This window comes from Notamacropus eugenii, chromosome 1 (genome assembly GCF_028372415.1).
Source record: "Notamacropus eugenii isolate mMacEug1 chromosome 1, mMacEug1.pri_v2, whole genome shotgun sequence".
NCBI lineage: Eukaryota > Metazoa > Chordata > Mammalia > Diprotodontia > Macropodidae > Notamacropus > Notamacropus eugenii.
Genome location: NC_092872.1, coordinates 162729035 through 162746398, shown reverse-complemented (window position 1 = coordinate 162746398; position 17364 = coordinate 162729035). Strand labels below are relative to the sequence as shown.

At 39.9% G+C, this 17364-nt stretch overlaps 1 protein-coding gene across 2 annotated transcripts in view; it reads right to left on the bottom strand.

The window, feature by feature from the left end:
* FAM174B (family with sequence similarity 174 member B) overlaps positions 1 to 7886 on the bottom strand; it is a 31367-nt gene extending 23481 nt beyond the window's left edge. The window contains exon 1 of one of the 2 annotated variants that reach the window (XM_072617441.1): positions 7233 to 7886. In XM_072617441.1, coding sequence (XP_072473542.1) covers positions 7233 to 7549 — 317 coding nt within the window. In that variant the 5' untranslated portion in view covers positions 7550 to 7886. The remainder of the gene's footprint in view (positions 1 to 7232) is intronic. The other variant, XM_072617452.1, reaches the window with a different exon arrangement.
* Between the last annotated feature and the right edge of the window lie 9478 nt (positions 7887 to 17364).

Sequence of the window (17364 nt, the reverse complement as noted above, 5' to 3'; positions counted from 1 at the left end):
GTGGTTCCCCATCATCTATAGAAGGAAGTCCAAATTCAAGGCCCTCCATAATCTAGTCTAAATCTAGTGCATTATAAATCTATATAATTATAATTATCAAATTACAATTTAATAATTATAAAATCTACCAGCATTATCTCCATCTTCCCCAACTCATCATTCCAACCAAAATGGTCTACACATTGTCTCCTGAAAATGTCTTATATTTTCTACAACTGAATCTTTGCTCATACCATTATCCTTACCTCCATCCCTTTCACCCTCTTCTTCTTCAAGCCTTCATAGTGAGTCAATACTTTATTAATTTAATAAGTGCCTACTTAGTTTACACAGTGCCAGGCATTTTGCTAAGCACTAGAGGTATCCCAGAAAGGGAAAAGAACATCCTTCCCTTAATGGGGGAGATATCATGCATATAACTATGAACAAACAATCTATATGGAAGATAAACTGGATATAATTAACAGAGAAATCATACTAGAATTAGAGGAGATCAGGAAAAACTTTCTGTAGAAGGTAGGACTTTAGCTGTAATTTGAAGGCAGCCTGAAAAGCAAGGCTGCAGAGATAAGGAGAAAGAGAATTTCAGGCATGAGGGACAATTAATAAAAATACCTAGAATCAAGAGATGAGGTGTTCTGTAGAGGAGCGCTTCTTAAACTGTGGGTCATGACCCCATAACTGGATGTGGTGGTCACAAAAAATCTGGCAATAGTAAAAGGTTTCTGAACATGCAACAACCAAAAATTAATTCAAAATCAAATGCCTAATGAATCTGAGGTCTTTCTGAAAGCACTTGCCGTGTTGTACCATGAAACTTCACTGCAACCTTTGTTCTGAACACACAACATGCACACTTTGCACTTCGCATGTCATCCATCGTACCATGCAACATCTGCTGCCAGAAATGCCTCAGCTCAGATTCAAGACTAGTGTTACATTATGAATTGCAGTGCTTTTACTGATACCAAATGGTCATGAATTTTGGCTTGGGCTTAGGATTGAATTTCTGACAGTTTCTGAAATGGTCCTAAATATACTTCTGCCATTTTGTACTATGTATTTTTGCAAAGTAGTGGGTGTTCTCACACTGCCAATTATAAAATCACAATATTGATCAACTCTGGAAAACATTGGAGATACTCGATACTCTTATGTCTTGAAGTATCAAATATTCCACCAAGATTTAATTCTCTATGTAAAAATTAAAAAGTACATCCATCTCATTAGTATGCATTTCATCTCTAATAAATGGTAAAATTATATGTATACCAAAGAATTGTTTTAAAATAAATTTCTTTATGATTATCAATAAATGTTTGATCTATATGCCTATTTTATATACCTATATATCCAGGGTCATGTCAAAATTTCTCGGGCAACAAGGAATCATGAGTGGAAAAGTTTAAGAAGTCTTGTCATAAGAGAAACAACAAGGAGGCCGATGTCACTGGATTAGAGTATGCAACTAAAATCTGAATTTATTTCCATTTGTCTGTCATTTCTAGGGGAGACTCTGTGAAACATATTCATCAGTTCCTTCATTTTTCCTTTTACAATGTTTTATATATATATATATATGTATATACATATGTATATGAATGTATATGTACATACATATATATGTATGTATATATACACACTTCATGCTGTGTCTATAAGGTGAGCACTCAAAAGCATTATGTGGTATGATAGCATAAAGGCAAAAATATATTAAAACAAAAGGTTTAGGAACAAATCAATGGAAGGATTTTCTCTTTTCCACTGGGAGAATACATCAAAGTGACATTTCATGCAGACCCACAGTTTAACATAAGAAGTCTAACGATGGTGCTATAAAATTCAATTCATGTTATTGATGTAATGGAGAAATCCAATATCTAAGCAGACGACGTACAGTGAAGTCTCAAGAAGAAGAAAAAAACCTAGACCCTTGGGGCCCAAGAGTCTCTAGCCTAGGGAGGCAGATACTCTGCTCCAAATTATTTTAGGTACAGGGATACCTCAATTTGAAAGGAAGTTTTGTTTCTCAGAAATTGCATACAAATTAAATTTTGGCAAATTGAGCCATAATTTGAATGCATTAGAAGAGAGTTTCAAAGTTGAGTTGAAAAGTCAAGCGAATATGTAAAAATGGGGCAGAAGGTACAGAATGAGAGGCAGTGGAAAATGATTTCTAAATCTTATGACTTCTAACAAAAAAAAAATACTCTCACCTTGATTTGTACGCAGTTAATGTAACACTTTTACTCATTAAGCATTAATAATAGTAGCCAGCATTTACAAAGTACTTTAAGCTTTTACAAAGGAACTTTACCTATGGTACGTCTGCTGATCCCCACAACCACTCGGGGAAGCTGACACTATTATTATTTCCACCTTACAGATAAGAAAACTGAAACTGACAAAGATCAAATGACTTGCCCAGGGTCACATAGTTAATAAGTGTCTGAGGCAGGATCTGAACTTGGATCTCACCGATTCCATGTCCAGCACTCTATCCACTATGACCTTTTGCCACCTTATTACATTATGAAACATAAAACATTTAATAAAAGTTTCAGTTCTACAGTATTTTTATCATGATAAACCAAAGCAATGTTGATGTTCTCTTTTAAAGTCATAAAAATAGTGAATGGGGCTCTTTGTTGCCAAAGATACAAAAGGGATTTTTTTTTCATGTAATTGAGATGACAACTATTAGCAATAACTAGTCTATCTGGGATAGAGTGATGAGGGGTAAAGGGGGAGGCACATTTTGTTTTGTTTACTGTTTAGTTTCTGCCTGGCACACAGTCTGAACAGATCTCCAGGGGTCTTAGGAGTCTCGCTCCACAAGGAAAGAATCCTGCCTTGAAGTTTTGCCACTGATCCAAACCGGGAAATGTTAGCTGACCTATATTGCCAGCCCCACCCCAACCCCAAGTACCGAAGAAAACTCTCCTTTCAAAAAGGAGTTTATAGTGATTTCTAGATGAGTGGTTTAACAAGATATTAAATATAGCTATTTAATCAGAAAGTAAATGGGGGCAAATGGACAAATAACTCTGAAGAATGTGGTGATGGCATTTTATGCCTCAAAACCCGTTTACTTCACTGTAAACAGTAATGAAGTAAGTCTTACTGGTCATACTGACATTCAGTATTGTATTTATAACAGGTTGTTTTTGTTTTTACTTTACTTCCCTGGGTCTCAATTTCTTCATCTGTAAAATGAGGGGGATTGGCCTCTGGGTTTCTTTGAACTCCAGAGCAATTGTCCTTCAGAAGGGAAACATCACCTCCAAGGCAGGCTACTTGGCCTGGGAGTCTGCCACTAGGTCAGTTTACCTCGATTATCCTGCTTTTTCCAACTTCTTCCCTGGGTTCACATCTGAATGCAGTTTATCTGGTAATAAGAAAACCCAGGAAGGGCAGAAGGGAAGTAGTCATTGCTATAGATATGTAATTTGTAAGCTGGGCATCTGTAAATCAGTGATTCATGTTATTCTTCTCATTTACAGAACCTTTGGTCAAGGTCATACCAGACCTTACATGCCTTGAGTAACATGGGAGAACTGGTACATTTACATTCAACAAAAATGTGGGGCTGGAAAAGCAAGGGACAGTGCAGTTCTAATTCTGACCTATGATCTAGATGCCAGAAACAACAGCAAAGAACACATAGGGGCAAAACTGGAGGAAAAGTGACTTTCGGTGGACAGCCCAGGAGCAACTATTTTGACCTTGAGAAGGTCAAAAACAAAGGCACTGCTGCCTTCTGTTAGTCTAGTCTTTTGATTCTTCCCTTTCTTTTTCTTCCTCATGCCCTTTTTTTGGATTAGATGATTCACTCCACGGAGGTACCTGCTACTTTACAAACACCCTCTCCATTTTTTCCCACATCATCTCTATTTTTCAACATTCATTCAATATCAATACAAGGCATTCTGCTTGTAGGTGTGGGAAATAAAAAGAAATAAGTCTTCAGAAGCTTACAATTTAGTAGGGAAACCAGCAGTTAGACAAATATCTGTATTACTAGAATCTATGATAACTGTAGAGGTAATGGATAAAGTCCCATGAGTTGAGGAAAAGATCACAGCCCTTAGGGAAAGGGCAGGAGAGACCACGGAAGGTTTCATGAAGGAGACAGAATTTAAGTCCTGGGAGGGGGTTTCAACAAGAACTACAGAAACAAAAAACATAGCAAAGGGAAAGCACGGGACAGGAAAGGGGACAGTGAGAAATCAAACTTGGCTGAAGTATCTGCTTATAGGAAGGAAGCAGAAGGAAAACAACAGGAAAGGAGGCATTTAGATTGTGCTAGGTAAACGATCTTTACCACCCCACCCCCAAACTTACCCCCCCCCTCAAAAAATAAAAGGCACATTTATTTATGCTATCAGTTCTAATCCAGTTTTATAACAATTAGCCATGCAAACTAGTCAAAACTGAAAAGTAATTTCCCAAAAGTAGCACTTTTATAAGTATTAGATTCACTGAGTCTCTGGTTAGCCTCCTTTTTGCCAACATAGGTAGTAGCTAATTAGATTCTTCTTGTCCACAGGTATAGGAGCAGAAGCTTATTCCAATAAAACTGGTCTAGAGGAGGAAAGAACATTAATCAGTTTGCCATGACAGCTGTTTCTCGGCAAAACTAATCTCCTTTTATCATTCCACTACCAAGTAAACAAGAGTCCACCCCCCTTCCTAGCCTGTAGAGTAAGCCGCATGACTCAAATATGCAGGGCAGTCCTTTCACATCTGGAGCCATGCTGGTTTATACTCTATTTCCCATTCTTGGGGCAATAACAAGGAGCATGCTGGTTAAAGAGTTAAAATATTTTCTTTAATTTTTGTTAGTCTTATGGATTTAGTTTCATGTTTTGGCCCAACTAACTGAAACCTCCAAGTGACTGCTTCTCTGATCACTGAAGTTCTCCAACTGGAAAGCCAGCAGAATTCTGGGACTTATGGTTTCCTATCTCTTGTTTTTCATGGCCCCTTTATTTCTGGGACACACTGTGTTGTTTATTTTCCTTTCTCTATAAGGAAAACCCTTTACCCAAAGTTCTGCCACAAAGAATCAAAATTTTTCATCAAAAACCCTGAAGTTCTTACCTAAGTTTCTTCCCATCTGTTGATGGTACTCATACACTCAGTAAGCTGCTGGTTTCATCGGTGCTCCTATGAATACAACAGACATCAAAGTGTTTGGTTGCTAGGCCCGGGATGGAGGTGCATGACCCATGAAACCATGACTCCCTACAGGTTATGGGGAGCTAAACTGGGCTGAGCAACAAGACACATTTGTTACACTTCATGCAAGATCAACATCTTGCAGCCATTATACAAAATGCTACTTCAGCGCATTATTGTGCGGCCACACACAGATACACCGTTCCCATGACAAACATTAATTCCTCCAAAAGCTCTCATACAACAAAACCACCCCCATCCCCATCACAACCACCACACATGCAGCCTGAAATATAATCAATCCACTACCTTGGCCACTACCTTAACTCCATTACCTATAAACTTTTCATTTAAAAGTTCCTTAAGGGGAAACCCCATTTCAACTTTTACTAGAGTCTCACTATTTATATCCCAATTAATCTATTCTGTTATCATAAATAAATTAATAGCTTATATTTAAGTAGCACTTTATGGTCACAAAGCACTTTTACAGACATTATCTTTCTCTATGCAATAACCATGGGAGCATGATGCATTGGAAAAAGTGTTGAATTTGGAGTCAAAGAACCTGGGTTCAAATGCTAGCACTGTTGCTTACTTGCTTGACCCTGGGTAAGTCTCTGGGCCTCAGTTTCCTCAACTGTAAAATAGGGAGGCTGGATTAGCTGACCCTTCACTCTGAGAGTACATCATGGTGTAGTAGAGAAACGGGCCTTGTAATCAAGAAAAGTAAGACGAAATCTTTCCTCTGACACATGTTAGCTGTGTGACCTTGGACAACTCCCAATCTCCTTGGCAGTTCATTTTACAAATGCATTGCTAATCTTCAGAGGCGAAGATGAGTCCTGTACACAGATGAAATCCTAGGCAGACCCCTCAAAGAAAACGCCCCTGTGATATAAGTAGTACAAGTCCTGCCATCACTGTTTTATAGCTGAAGAAATAAAATAAGGTCAGAAAAGTTACACAAAACTAGTAAACAAGTGATACTGAATGTCAAATCCAGGTCTTCTGACCCAGGCAACTAGGTGGTACAGTGCATAGAGTCGGATCCTGGAATCGAGTTCAAATTCAGCCTCAACACCTGCTCTTTCACCCATGGCAAGTCACTCAACCTCGGTCTGCCTGCGTTTTAACCCCAAAATGGGAGTAGTAACAACACCTACTTCTCAAGATTGTTGTAACGATTAAATGGAATAATTAAGTGCTATTATGATCATTCCAACTATAAGGCCAATGCTCTTTCTATGCCTTCTTAAATCTGCAGAGGGGGAAATGAGAGGGGGCAGGAAGAGAAAAAGGGATTATTTACACTGAGAAAATAAGCAGCCTGGGCCCACAAAGAACTAACGTTAAAGCCACCACTGGAGCATATGAATCTCAAGCCTCCCTTTCGTGGTGCTCCTCTAAACCTCGTAACACCCAACCTGAAGCAGCACCTGTGTACTCCAAGTCACAAACGCTTCTCGGAGGCTAAAAAGTAGACTGGAAGCAAATGAAGGGACAATGGAAGGGAAAAAATAAAAAGCTTCAATAGCAGACTTTTTTGGCTGAGAAAGGTCATCAATTGAAACACTAAAATGGGGGTTCGGTGGGGGCTGAAAGCAAACGGGTCACCGAAATCATTGCATTCCAGGGCCTGAAGGAACTTTGGAGATCCCCCTCCTTTCCTACACGAATAACCTGAGGCCGAAAGGGACGAAGGTGTCCATGGAGCGGTCCTAGAGTTTCTGCCCAAATGTATAAAGATCGGGGCATCAGTGAGCCCTAAGATCAACCCCGGGGAATGGGGATCCCAGTTTGCTACAGTTACCCTAGCGCAGAGTCGAGATTTCCTTAGAAAACCAAGCATGTGACCTGAGGCGTCTCAGACTGATTAGGAGCGCTATTGCCCCGCTGCGGGGGGCCCCCGGGGCATCTCCGGGATCGAGGGCACCCACCCCGCCGGTGCTCTCCTCGACCGCACCGCCGCTCTAGGCATGAGAAGACGCAGGGGAATGGAGGAGAGGGGCTGCCCGGGTCGGGCCGGGCACGGGCACAGGACAGGCTACCTGAACACCCGAAGCAGCAGGCAGGCGATGAGCAGGGAGGTGAAGGCGCACGCCACGATCACGGCCGCCTTCAGGGTGGGCAGGTCCCGGAGCAGGCTGGAGATGCGGGTCACCAAGGTTTCACTCCGGTTGGCTCTGCCGCCCGCCGCCGCCTCTCCTTCCAGCTGGGTGCCATTCCCCGGGCCGGACCCGGGGCTCACCTCCGGCGGCACCGGCGGCACCGGCGGCGACTGCTTGGGCGAGGGGTAGAATACGCTAGCGCAGGCTCCGGGAGCCAGCAGGAGGAACAGCAGCACCGGGCAAGGCAACGCTCTCATGATGTTCGCGGCCGCAGCTTACCGGAGCCTGGCGCTCAGCCGGGGCCGCGCTGGGCAGGGCTGGGGGGCAGCTGCCGGGGGCGCGGGCTGGAGGAGACCGGGGACCGGTCGGGGGGCGGGGGGTTGTGCCTCGCAGGAAGCGGCGGAGGCCGGAAGAGCCCGCGCAGCCGCCGCCAACACGTTGCACCGAGCCATTCGATGGGCTGCGGCCCCACGTGGGCGGGTCCGGGCGGCGAGGGGAGGCGAGGCAGGGGCGGGGAGCTGCGCCTCGGCTCGGTCCAGGCCCCCGCCCCAGCTCCCCCCGCCCCGGCTCCCCGCGATGCTGCGCGAGGGGGACAGCTGCGGACGCGCCCGCGATGCGGGCACCCCTCCGGCCGCGGCTCTCCCCCTTCCCGGCTTCCTCCCAATCCCCACGGGGAGCCTGGAGAAAGTTATTGAGGTCCGACCTTGGCCGGCTCTTCCTCCCGAGCCCTGAACGCCCGCAACTGTTACTAATAATTGTAACATTGTAGCGTATGAACTTACGTCCGAACTGAGCCACAGAGTGCGATTTGAAGAGGTAAATGACGCTGGAGAAAAAGGAAAAATGCAGAGGGAATTAAAACAAAAATCTGAAGAATGAGTGAGTTATCCGTGTGCCAGACTGTTATATTTTTCTTGGGTCTTCCTCAAACACAAGGGGATGCTAATTACAAACCACATAAATATATCACCTCTGCTGGAAGAACAAATCAGAGTTTGAACTAAGAACCTTTAAAGGACAGCAGTCTTCTCTTTTGAAGGACAAGTTTTTATTTGGTTGAATTGTTGATTGTAAAATAAATAATATCTGTTATAAAAACAAAACAGCCTGGCAGAGTGGGTAGCAGGGTGTTTGGAGTTGGTCAGACTGCGATTCAGACCAATTTTCTGACTCTAGCAGTGTAACCCTGACTTCTAGGCACTGCAGGGCACCTCTAGTTAGTCACAGAAGGGTTGAGATTTGAGAGTAGATAGAATTTTCCATAGGGGGAATCCCCTGCTGCCGAAATCACAACTCCTTGCTAAATGTGTATTATATGAGAAAAGTCATCTTGTCTTTCCCTCAAGAAACTTTTATAATTTTCGTTACCATATTTAGCAGGGCTGTTTTCTCAGACATAGATCATATCCATGTTTAAAGGTCTGATATTTCAGAACTTCTTGATACCTCCTAATGGGGCAAAAACAATTTGGTTCTTGAATGCTGCATTACCATTATAAATTAGACATTGTGGACGCACAGCCCAGCCATTAACTTCCTTTGGATAAGGCAGAGATTTGCAATACTATTTTACAAGTGTGCCAACTGAGACAAGACACTACTTAACGGCTAACAGGGTTATTTTAGAAGGCAGCCATAGAACCAAGAGTGAAATTGGACTTAACTCCCTCTCACAGTCACATTTCTAGAACAGTTCTCTACACCTGTTGACACCATTTTCTCTGTCACATACACATATACCACTTTCCTCTTTATCAATCCGTTGCAATCTAGCTGTCTACCCTGCTTACCAGACTGAAACCAGTCTCTGCAAGACTACCAATGATCTCAGCTGCAATGGTTTTTCCTTAACTCTTATTCTACTTCATCTCTATATAGCTTTTGATACTGTTAAACTTCCCTTTCTCCTTGACACTCTCTTTTCCTTTACCTTCTATCACTCTGATGTCTCTGGGTTCAGTGCAATTCAGCAAGCACTTAGTAAGTCTTGTACTTCAGTGCTAGGCACTGTAATCTGTGCTGTTGATATAAAGACATAATAGTGTTTGCTCTTAAGGAACTTGCATTCTTTCTACTGGTTCTCCTCGTCCCTGTCTGATTAGTCTATCACCGTATCCTTTAGTCAGTTATTATCCTCTACCCTGCCAGTAAGTATGGGGGTCCTCCAAAGCTTATCCTGGTCCATTTTTGCTCATTACAGTCTCTTCTTCAAAGATCTTATTAGCTCCCCTGGGAGCTACTTAAAGATTGACTTGCAGATCCTTAATTCTATGTATCCAATCCTAATCTCTCTCCTTAATTTTATTCACTCCTTTATTACCAACTCACTGCTTGATATCTCCACCTGGATGTCATCACAAGCTCAAAAACAGAACTCATTTTTCTCCAAAACCCATCTCTCCTCCAATCTTTCTGATTTATGTTAATGTACACATCATTCTTTTATTTGTCTAAGTTTACAATCTTGGAGTCATCCTTGACTTGATGCAAATTTAAAAAGTAAGACAATTGCTGTCCTCCATAAATTTAAATTTTAATAGGGTAAGAAAACATATAGAATATATAGGAGGGTGGTAGCCAAGGAGGATGATTTTGGTCTGGGAAGCCACAGGGAGCCCTAGGACAATTGATGGACTTCTTTCCAGGAATTGGAAATCCAAGCATTGATATGATTACAGTTTCCAAAGATCGGAGTAGAAAGGGGGGAAGGTGGGAAGGAATTTAATTATTGTTTGCAAAGCACAAAAAAGAATGGGGGGGAGGGGAGCAGTCAGGGCTAGGATAGATGTGCAGAACTCTTACCTGATCATGTTTCCAGGGCCCCAGAGCATGGACTGGAGTGCCAGATCAGAGATGGAGGCTGGAGGTGGTAGGAGGAGAAATGTCATGAAGATACCTATAGATCAGTAAAGAAAGAAGAAAATTTTATTATCTGCTCAAAATTGTTCATTGAAATTCATCTGAATAGAACTGCCTTTCATTTATTTTTTTTAATATTACCTAAATTGTGAAGGAATTTAAATAACAAAAAAAAACAAGAATTCATATTTGATCCTAGAGGGAGGCATTGGAACTTACTGAGTGGATCAGTGAAATGACCAGAGGAGTGGAATATCACTTTGGTAGCTGTGTGGAGGATGGATTCGAGAAGTGGGTAGACTGGATAAAGGGTTCCTTAATCTTTGGCACACTAGTAAAACTTAGGCCACTTCTCAGAATGTTTTTAAATGCATATGATTACAAATGAAATCAATAATACTGAAATACAGTTATCAAAACTTAAAAAAAAACCCTCACAGATGCCCGATTATAAACCCCTGAATGGAGGAACCCAATTAGAAGAACATTGCAATAATCGAGGCTATTGAATTATAGTGGAAAGAGATGGGGCAGGGAGGGTCTTGCAGATGTGGGATATGTTTTTAAGGTTTAATCAACAAGAACTGGAAACTAATTGGATGAGAGGAAGGTAAGGGAAAGTGAAAAATTGAGGGTTGTGAACCTGGATCTCTAAATATGTAGTGGTATCACTTTTTCCATCATTTTTCATCCTCTTGCTGTCTGGTTATTTAGCCACCTTCACTCCACCTTGTACACAAGGATACCATGAGAGACTTTGTCAAATGCCTCACTGAAATCCAGGTATACTACATCTTTTAAATTCCCTTGATCAACCTGCAAGTCTATTAATCCTGTCAAACAATGAAAGGAGGTTAGTCTGGCATGACCTGCTCCTGCTGAACAAGTTCTCTCAGTAGCAGGGTTTGTTTTCTAGACATCTGACAACTGCCTCCAAAGGACCTAAAAACAGTTTTGCCTAGGAGTCCTTTTTTCTGGGGGAAAAAACCCTCCCATAACGCATATGCTCCCCTCCCCGCTAAAATAGGATTTTACATTATCTTGTTAAGGCAAGGGATATTGTGTTTTCAAAGGAAGCTTTTCGAATCAAATCAAGAAATATTTATTGAGCATCAAATATATTTTAGTAAAGTATCAGTCTAAAAAACATGAAAAGTCACATTCCTGCTGGACAGACAATATGGAAAGGATTCAAATAACCCCTTCAAGACAACAACGGAAAAGCATTCGTAAAGCAGCATGGGTCTAATTACCCCCAATGAATTATGCAAACAATAATTGCCATAGCAGTTAGAAGCTAAACCAGGATGGTACAGAGGGGAGGGGAAAGGCAAGTTAGTACAAGGGTTTTATAGTTAAATTAAGGACTAAAGGCATTTTTATTGGAACTTCAGGATTGTCAATGAATCCCTAAAACACAGTTCTGATGATGTTACCCCAACAGTTCTACATATCGCAGGTATGGGCAGATATGATTCATGACACAATAATTCAATCATTTCTAAGGGAAATTTTTCCACACAATGGATGGAAGTAAAGCCCTATAGTAAATACCTGTTAAAACAGTATGAGCAGTGGCTCCTGGAAAAGTGAGTGAGACATGAGGAAGGCAGATGGGCTTTATAGGTCATGGCAGCAAGAAGAAAAAGTGGTAGAGACAGCAAAGGCCAAGGTGTTCATCATATCCCTGTGGTCAACCTAGCAAATCCAAGAGCAATGAAAGCCTGGTGGTATCACCTGGTGGTGGGAGAAACAGGACCAAGAACTGAGAAAGAAAGGATACAAAGCAGGCATATTGATGCCAGAGTAAAGGAGTGAGCTGCTGATTGGAGAAACACTGATGTTGCCATCCACCAAGCTCATCGTTTAATTAATTAATTTGCTTCATTTTGTGAGCACTGTGAGATTCAGCCATTTGGAGACTGAGGGAGAAAATGGCACTCAGCAGAATGTAGGCTACAAATTGTTTTCTTGCTATTCAAGATAAAAGACTAGTCACTTCTCTATCTTCACCTGCATTTTAATAATGCTGTGTTCCATGCTTTCTAAGCTTAATGCTTAGAGAAAAATTAAATATTCTTAGGAGAACAAGAAAGAAATTAGATTGTGGTTTTCCCAGAGAGACTATCGGGTGGCAGCAAAATAAGCTATAAAGTTATTATTGAGAAGACTTCAAGAATAAACACTGTCCAGTTGAGCCTAGAGCTATAACAAAGGGCCCTGGGTTACATGTAATAGTATTGATTGAAGAAGGAAAAGAGCAGTAGAGGACAAATTTATTCTAACGTACCTGCCCACAGGAATCCCGCCAGCCTTTAAAATAATCCCTTAGCCTTTTTCTTTTTTTCATATATACTAAGAGCAACATAGCACTCAATGAGTACTTTTAAAGTTCTACTATCCTCACTCCCACAAAAAAATTATTGCCAACTATTGTAAATAAATTAATAATACACCAAAGTTCATTTTTTTCCATAACTCAGACGATAAAGGTCCCATCTTGCATCAGAAAATCTCTCCATAATGTAATTGTAGGAGAAAGTAACTTCTTTTTTTTAGAACTGAGCTCATTCATAAGGATCAGATCCCCATTCTCAACTTGTGCCCTTTGTCAGAGCTACATTGGTTCTGATGGATAGCCTGATGCCACTAATTTTACTTTCCAATGGGAAATGAAAGTTTTATCATCTGATATTCATACCTAATTTTATAAATTATTCATCATTTTGCATGGAAGTAAAATAGCCTCAAGCAAGAATATTTCAAAGAAATTTTTATACAATATTCATAAAAGAATCATGTGCTAGTTGCCAGACAGTTTGTACAAGTCCTGAAGCTAAAATACATGGAGTACTGTCTCTATTTTTTAGCAGGAAAAAGATTCTCAAAGCTCTGTCTCTGTTCATTCTTGATAGGTACAAAAGATCTGTTTTCTTTGAAATTAGTATGGGCTTTCCCTAGCCAGGAGCATTTATGTACATAGATCTGAAAATAATTTGGTATATATATATATATGTATAGATGTATATACATATTATATATAACTTATTGAATCATTTTTTAAAACCTTACCTTGTCAAATAGATGAGCATGTAATTTCTACATCAGAAAACACCAATAAGAATGAGGAGAAGGAGAGAAAGAGGGAAGGAAAGCCAACCTCTGATAAAATTGTCAGATGTGATCATGGCAAATGGGATCAAAATTAATTAAAGTTTGTATAATGTTTTTTTCCCTAATTCTGGAAGTTAGTTTACTTTTTTAGAAAGATAAAAACACTGAAAAAAATAACTATTAGATGAAAAAAAGAAAGGTTATACTTGTCTTTATTTTTCTGTCAATATACACTTTTTATACAAAGTGACTTTATATATTTCATTCTCTGAGTTAATCAGTACCATTTCCTGCTTTCTAAAATGACATTTGGGTCTATTTTTTATGGTAATAAGCATCACTGTCAATATCAAGTGAAAGGACCATTAACTTCAAATTGTAGCTAATGAAAAGCAACGGTTTTGCCATATATTCAGGTCAGGCTAAGTTAACAGCCTAAACAAGTTCTTTACATTTATCATTTCATCAGTTTTTACATAGGCTAGTTGATATATAAGAATTTTCCCAAAAAACAATGGAAATGGCAAGGTTTTGCCAAGTAAAGAACTATTTCAATCTCTATTTCTCAAGCATCCCCTCAGAGGGACAGAGACATAATGAAATAATACCAGTTTTAATAAATCAATCAAGCATCCTGTAAAAGTGCTACCCATTTATTTTTAAAAATTCTCAAAAGGAGTCATTTCACAGTATTGAAATGAATAATGCAGAGATGGAAATATCCACAAAACCTCTGAATGCGGAGATTGTTCCATCTGTCTGTAGCTGCTTATTTATTCAAACATATGTCTACGTCTGGTCTGTATTAAAGTCTCTGTGGGTTTCTGGGGAGCAAAGACTAGCCTTCCTCTACTAAAGCCTTTACATAGGAAGCCATCTTTGACTTGCATTTTATAAATTGTGATTAAGGGGTTGAATCCAGCTGAAGCCATGAAAACTTTCTGGTTGCTGCTTCCTTATTCTATCTATGTCTATTATCCTATCAATAGAAAGCATGAAGTAGTGCATAGAGCACTATATTTAAGTCAGAAAGACCTGAATTCCAATCCTACCTTAGACACTTATTCACTATATAACTCTGGGCAAGTTATTCAGCCTCGGTTTCTCAACTATAAAATGGCAATAATGATAGCACAACCACTACAGGGTGGTTTTGAGGAGCAAATGAGATAACATAGGTAAAGTGCTTTGCAAAGGTTAAATCACTGTGTACATGTCCTATCTTATTAACACCATTATTGTTAGATTTAGGACCATCCGAAAGGGCTTCTTTCCAACAGTCTTATTGCTAATGACTTCCAACTATTAGCATCATTCCTTTGAAGTAAGGCATTGTTTCCATAAAGTGCCTCTTAAACTACAAATATGAATTGTATAAATAGAATGCATTAACCTATGATCCCATTTTTCTTTAAGGAATCCTAATCTCTTAATTTTTCCACCAATTCAGGTCATCTCAATTCCTCCCTGTCTTAATAGCTTCTGTAGCTGCCCACCCTTCAAAAAAAATCTCTTCTTACGAACTGAGCTCTGATGATAATCTTCTGGAAACTAAGTTGGGCTGGTTCTGGGTCCCTGGGCTTATACTTGAAGTATTTCTAGAGCTTATGCTCTGCTTATCTATATGGCCCTTCAGAACCCATTTGTCTTTCCCTCTCCCTACCCTAACTAACCCTTCCCACACTCATATATAACATACCATATACTATGATGAGGCAAGTAGTTGAAAACTGTAGTTAAGCATTATTATTAGCATTATTATATTATTAATTTGTTGATTACCAATAGGGAACAACATCCAGAAAGAAAAGAACATAGGACGAATAAGTTTTGATAGACTTGAAGGATGTTAAGAAATGTCTGCATTTTAGGATGTTCTTAAAAGACAGAGGCATACCAAAAAGCTATAGAACTGTGCATACCCTTTGACCCAGCAACATCATTACTAGGTCTATATCCCAAAGAGATCATGAAAAAGGAAAAAGCACTCACACATACAAAAATATTTGTAGCTGTTTTTTTTGTGGTGGCAAAGAATTGATCATCGAGGGGATGGCCATCAATTAGGAAATGGCTGAACAAGTTGTGGTTTATGAATGCAATGGAATATAATACTATTGTTCTATAAGAAATGATGAGCAGGCAGATTTCAGAAAAACCTGGAAAGACTTGCATGAACTGATGCTGAGTGAAGTGAGCAGAACCAGAAGAATATTGAACACAGTAACAACAACATTGTGTGATGATCAATTTTGTTAGACTTAGCTCTTCTCAGCAATACGATCTAAGAGAATTCCAAGACTCATGATGGAAAATGCTATCTACGTTGAGAGAAAGAACTATGGAGTCTGAATGCAGATTGAAGTATGCTTATTTTCTTTTTTTTTTGTTTTTTTTTCTTTCTTGTGTTTTTTTTCTCTTTTGCTCTGACTTTTCTTCCATAGGATGACTAATGTGAAAATATGTTTAATATGATTGTACATGTATAACCTATATCCAATTGCATGGACAGGGTGATGGGGAGGGAGGGGGAAAATTTAGAACTCAAATTCTTATAAAAGTGAATGTTGAAAACTGAAAATAAATTGATTTTTAAAAAAAGACTGAGGCATAGATATGTTTTATTGGTGTGAGAAGCTTGGTAGCCGTAGGGATAATTATGAAGGCACTCAGCCCCCGGGAGGTGGAGTTGCCAAAAGTGAGTTTGTCTGTCTTTGACAGCTTCCCGTCAGTGACTTCAGGTTCTTTAAGAACCTCCTGGCTTTACCTAAGCGTGCAGAACACGTTGGTATCATTCCACTCCCAATAAAAAGTCCTATTTCCTTTGTGAAGTTAAGACACAGAATTAGTTCAAGGGGGGATATAAATCTAGCCCTATTTTACTTCTTGTTTATAACATGACTTTATTAATAGTAGCCATGCAAGGTTATGGGTAGACAAGGGAAATGTTAAGAGAGCTAATGTTTATAAGCTTCCCTTCAGTTTTGTAGTACCTCAGCTGAGATCTAAGCACCATGAATTGATCAGCTTTTCAATCCTAATGATTTTTCACAAAGCACATTGTGAGGTCCCTGTGGTATATTATAAAGAAAACTAGATTTTTCAGTCTAAAAAAAACAAAGAATGTAGTTTTTAATCTTGTTCCTGTTATTTACCATCAAATAATCTGAGATGTGCTATATAACTTGTAAAAGGTGCTATATAACTTGTAAAAGCCTTGATTTACTCATCTGCAAAATAAGAGGCTTGGTCTAGATGAACTCTAGGGTTCCTTCTATTGCAGTTTCATGGTATGTTGCAACAGTAATGTCTCAAAGAATTTAAAGTCAGACCTCCTCTAATCCAAGTACAGGCATTTATTGAGGATTGATGCCTCTGAGAAGCGGGCTAGGTTCCAAGAGAACCCAGTAACTTAATAAGACAACACAGGCAAATTAATAGTGTATTGGTGCTGATTACACAACAGAAATTATGAATATTAAAAAGACAGGGGGGGTTGTTAAGGAATTAGGTAATGGGGAGGGGTCCCTTCTATGGTTTGGTGGTCAAACATTCTGCTTTCTGATTGGCTAGCTATTGTGGTCCTTTCTGGTCAAGGTGGATAGTCAGGTATTGTGGCCATGTCTGGGGCTAAATTGATAGTGGGATTGTGATTGAGTGACCTGAGGTTTGGTTTAAGCCAAATTGTGCGGTTAAATCAGGACATGCCTGTGGTTCAATAGGACCCATAAGGAAATTAGAATACTGGGACTGGGGACAGCTTTATTAGGATTCCATCACTTCCAGTTCTAAATCCTGTGATCTTATATGACTTGATGTGTTGACTCTGTACCCCAACTCAAGTACCACCTTCTGCATGAAGCCTTTTCTGATGCTAGTGTAACTCCCTCCCCAAAAAGGGATAAGTTCCTGCCCTCAAAAAGTTTACATTCTAATTGGAAAGACAAGATACATAGGGATTGGTGATTAGGAAAGGGTATTTTGATCTGGGATGTCACAGAGATGATAAATGGAACAATAAGTTGGTCAATCGACATGACCTTTCCAGAACCAAGGGAAATACTGATTTTATTATATTTCCCAGAGTGAAAGGAAAGTG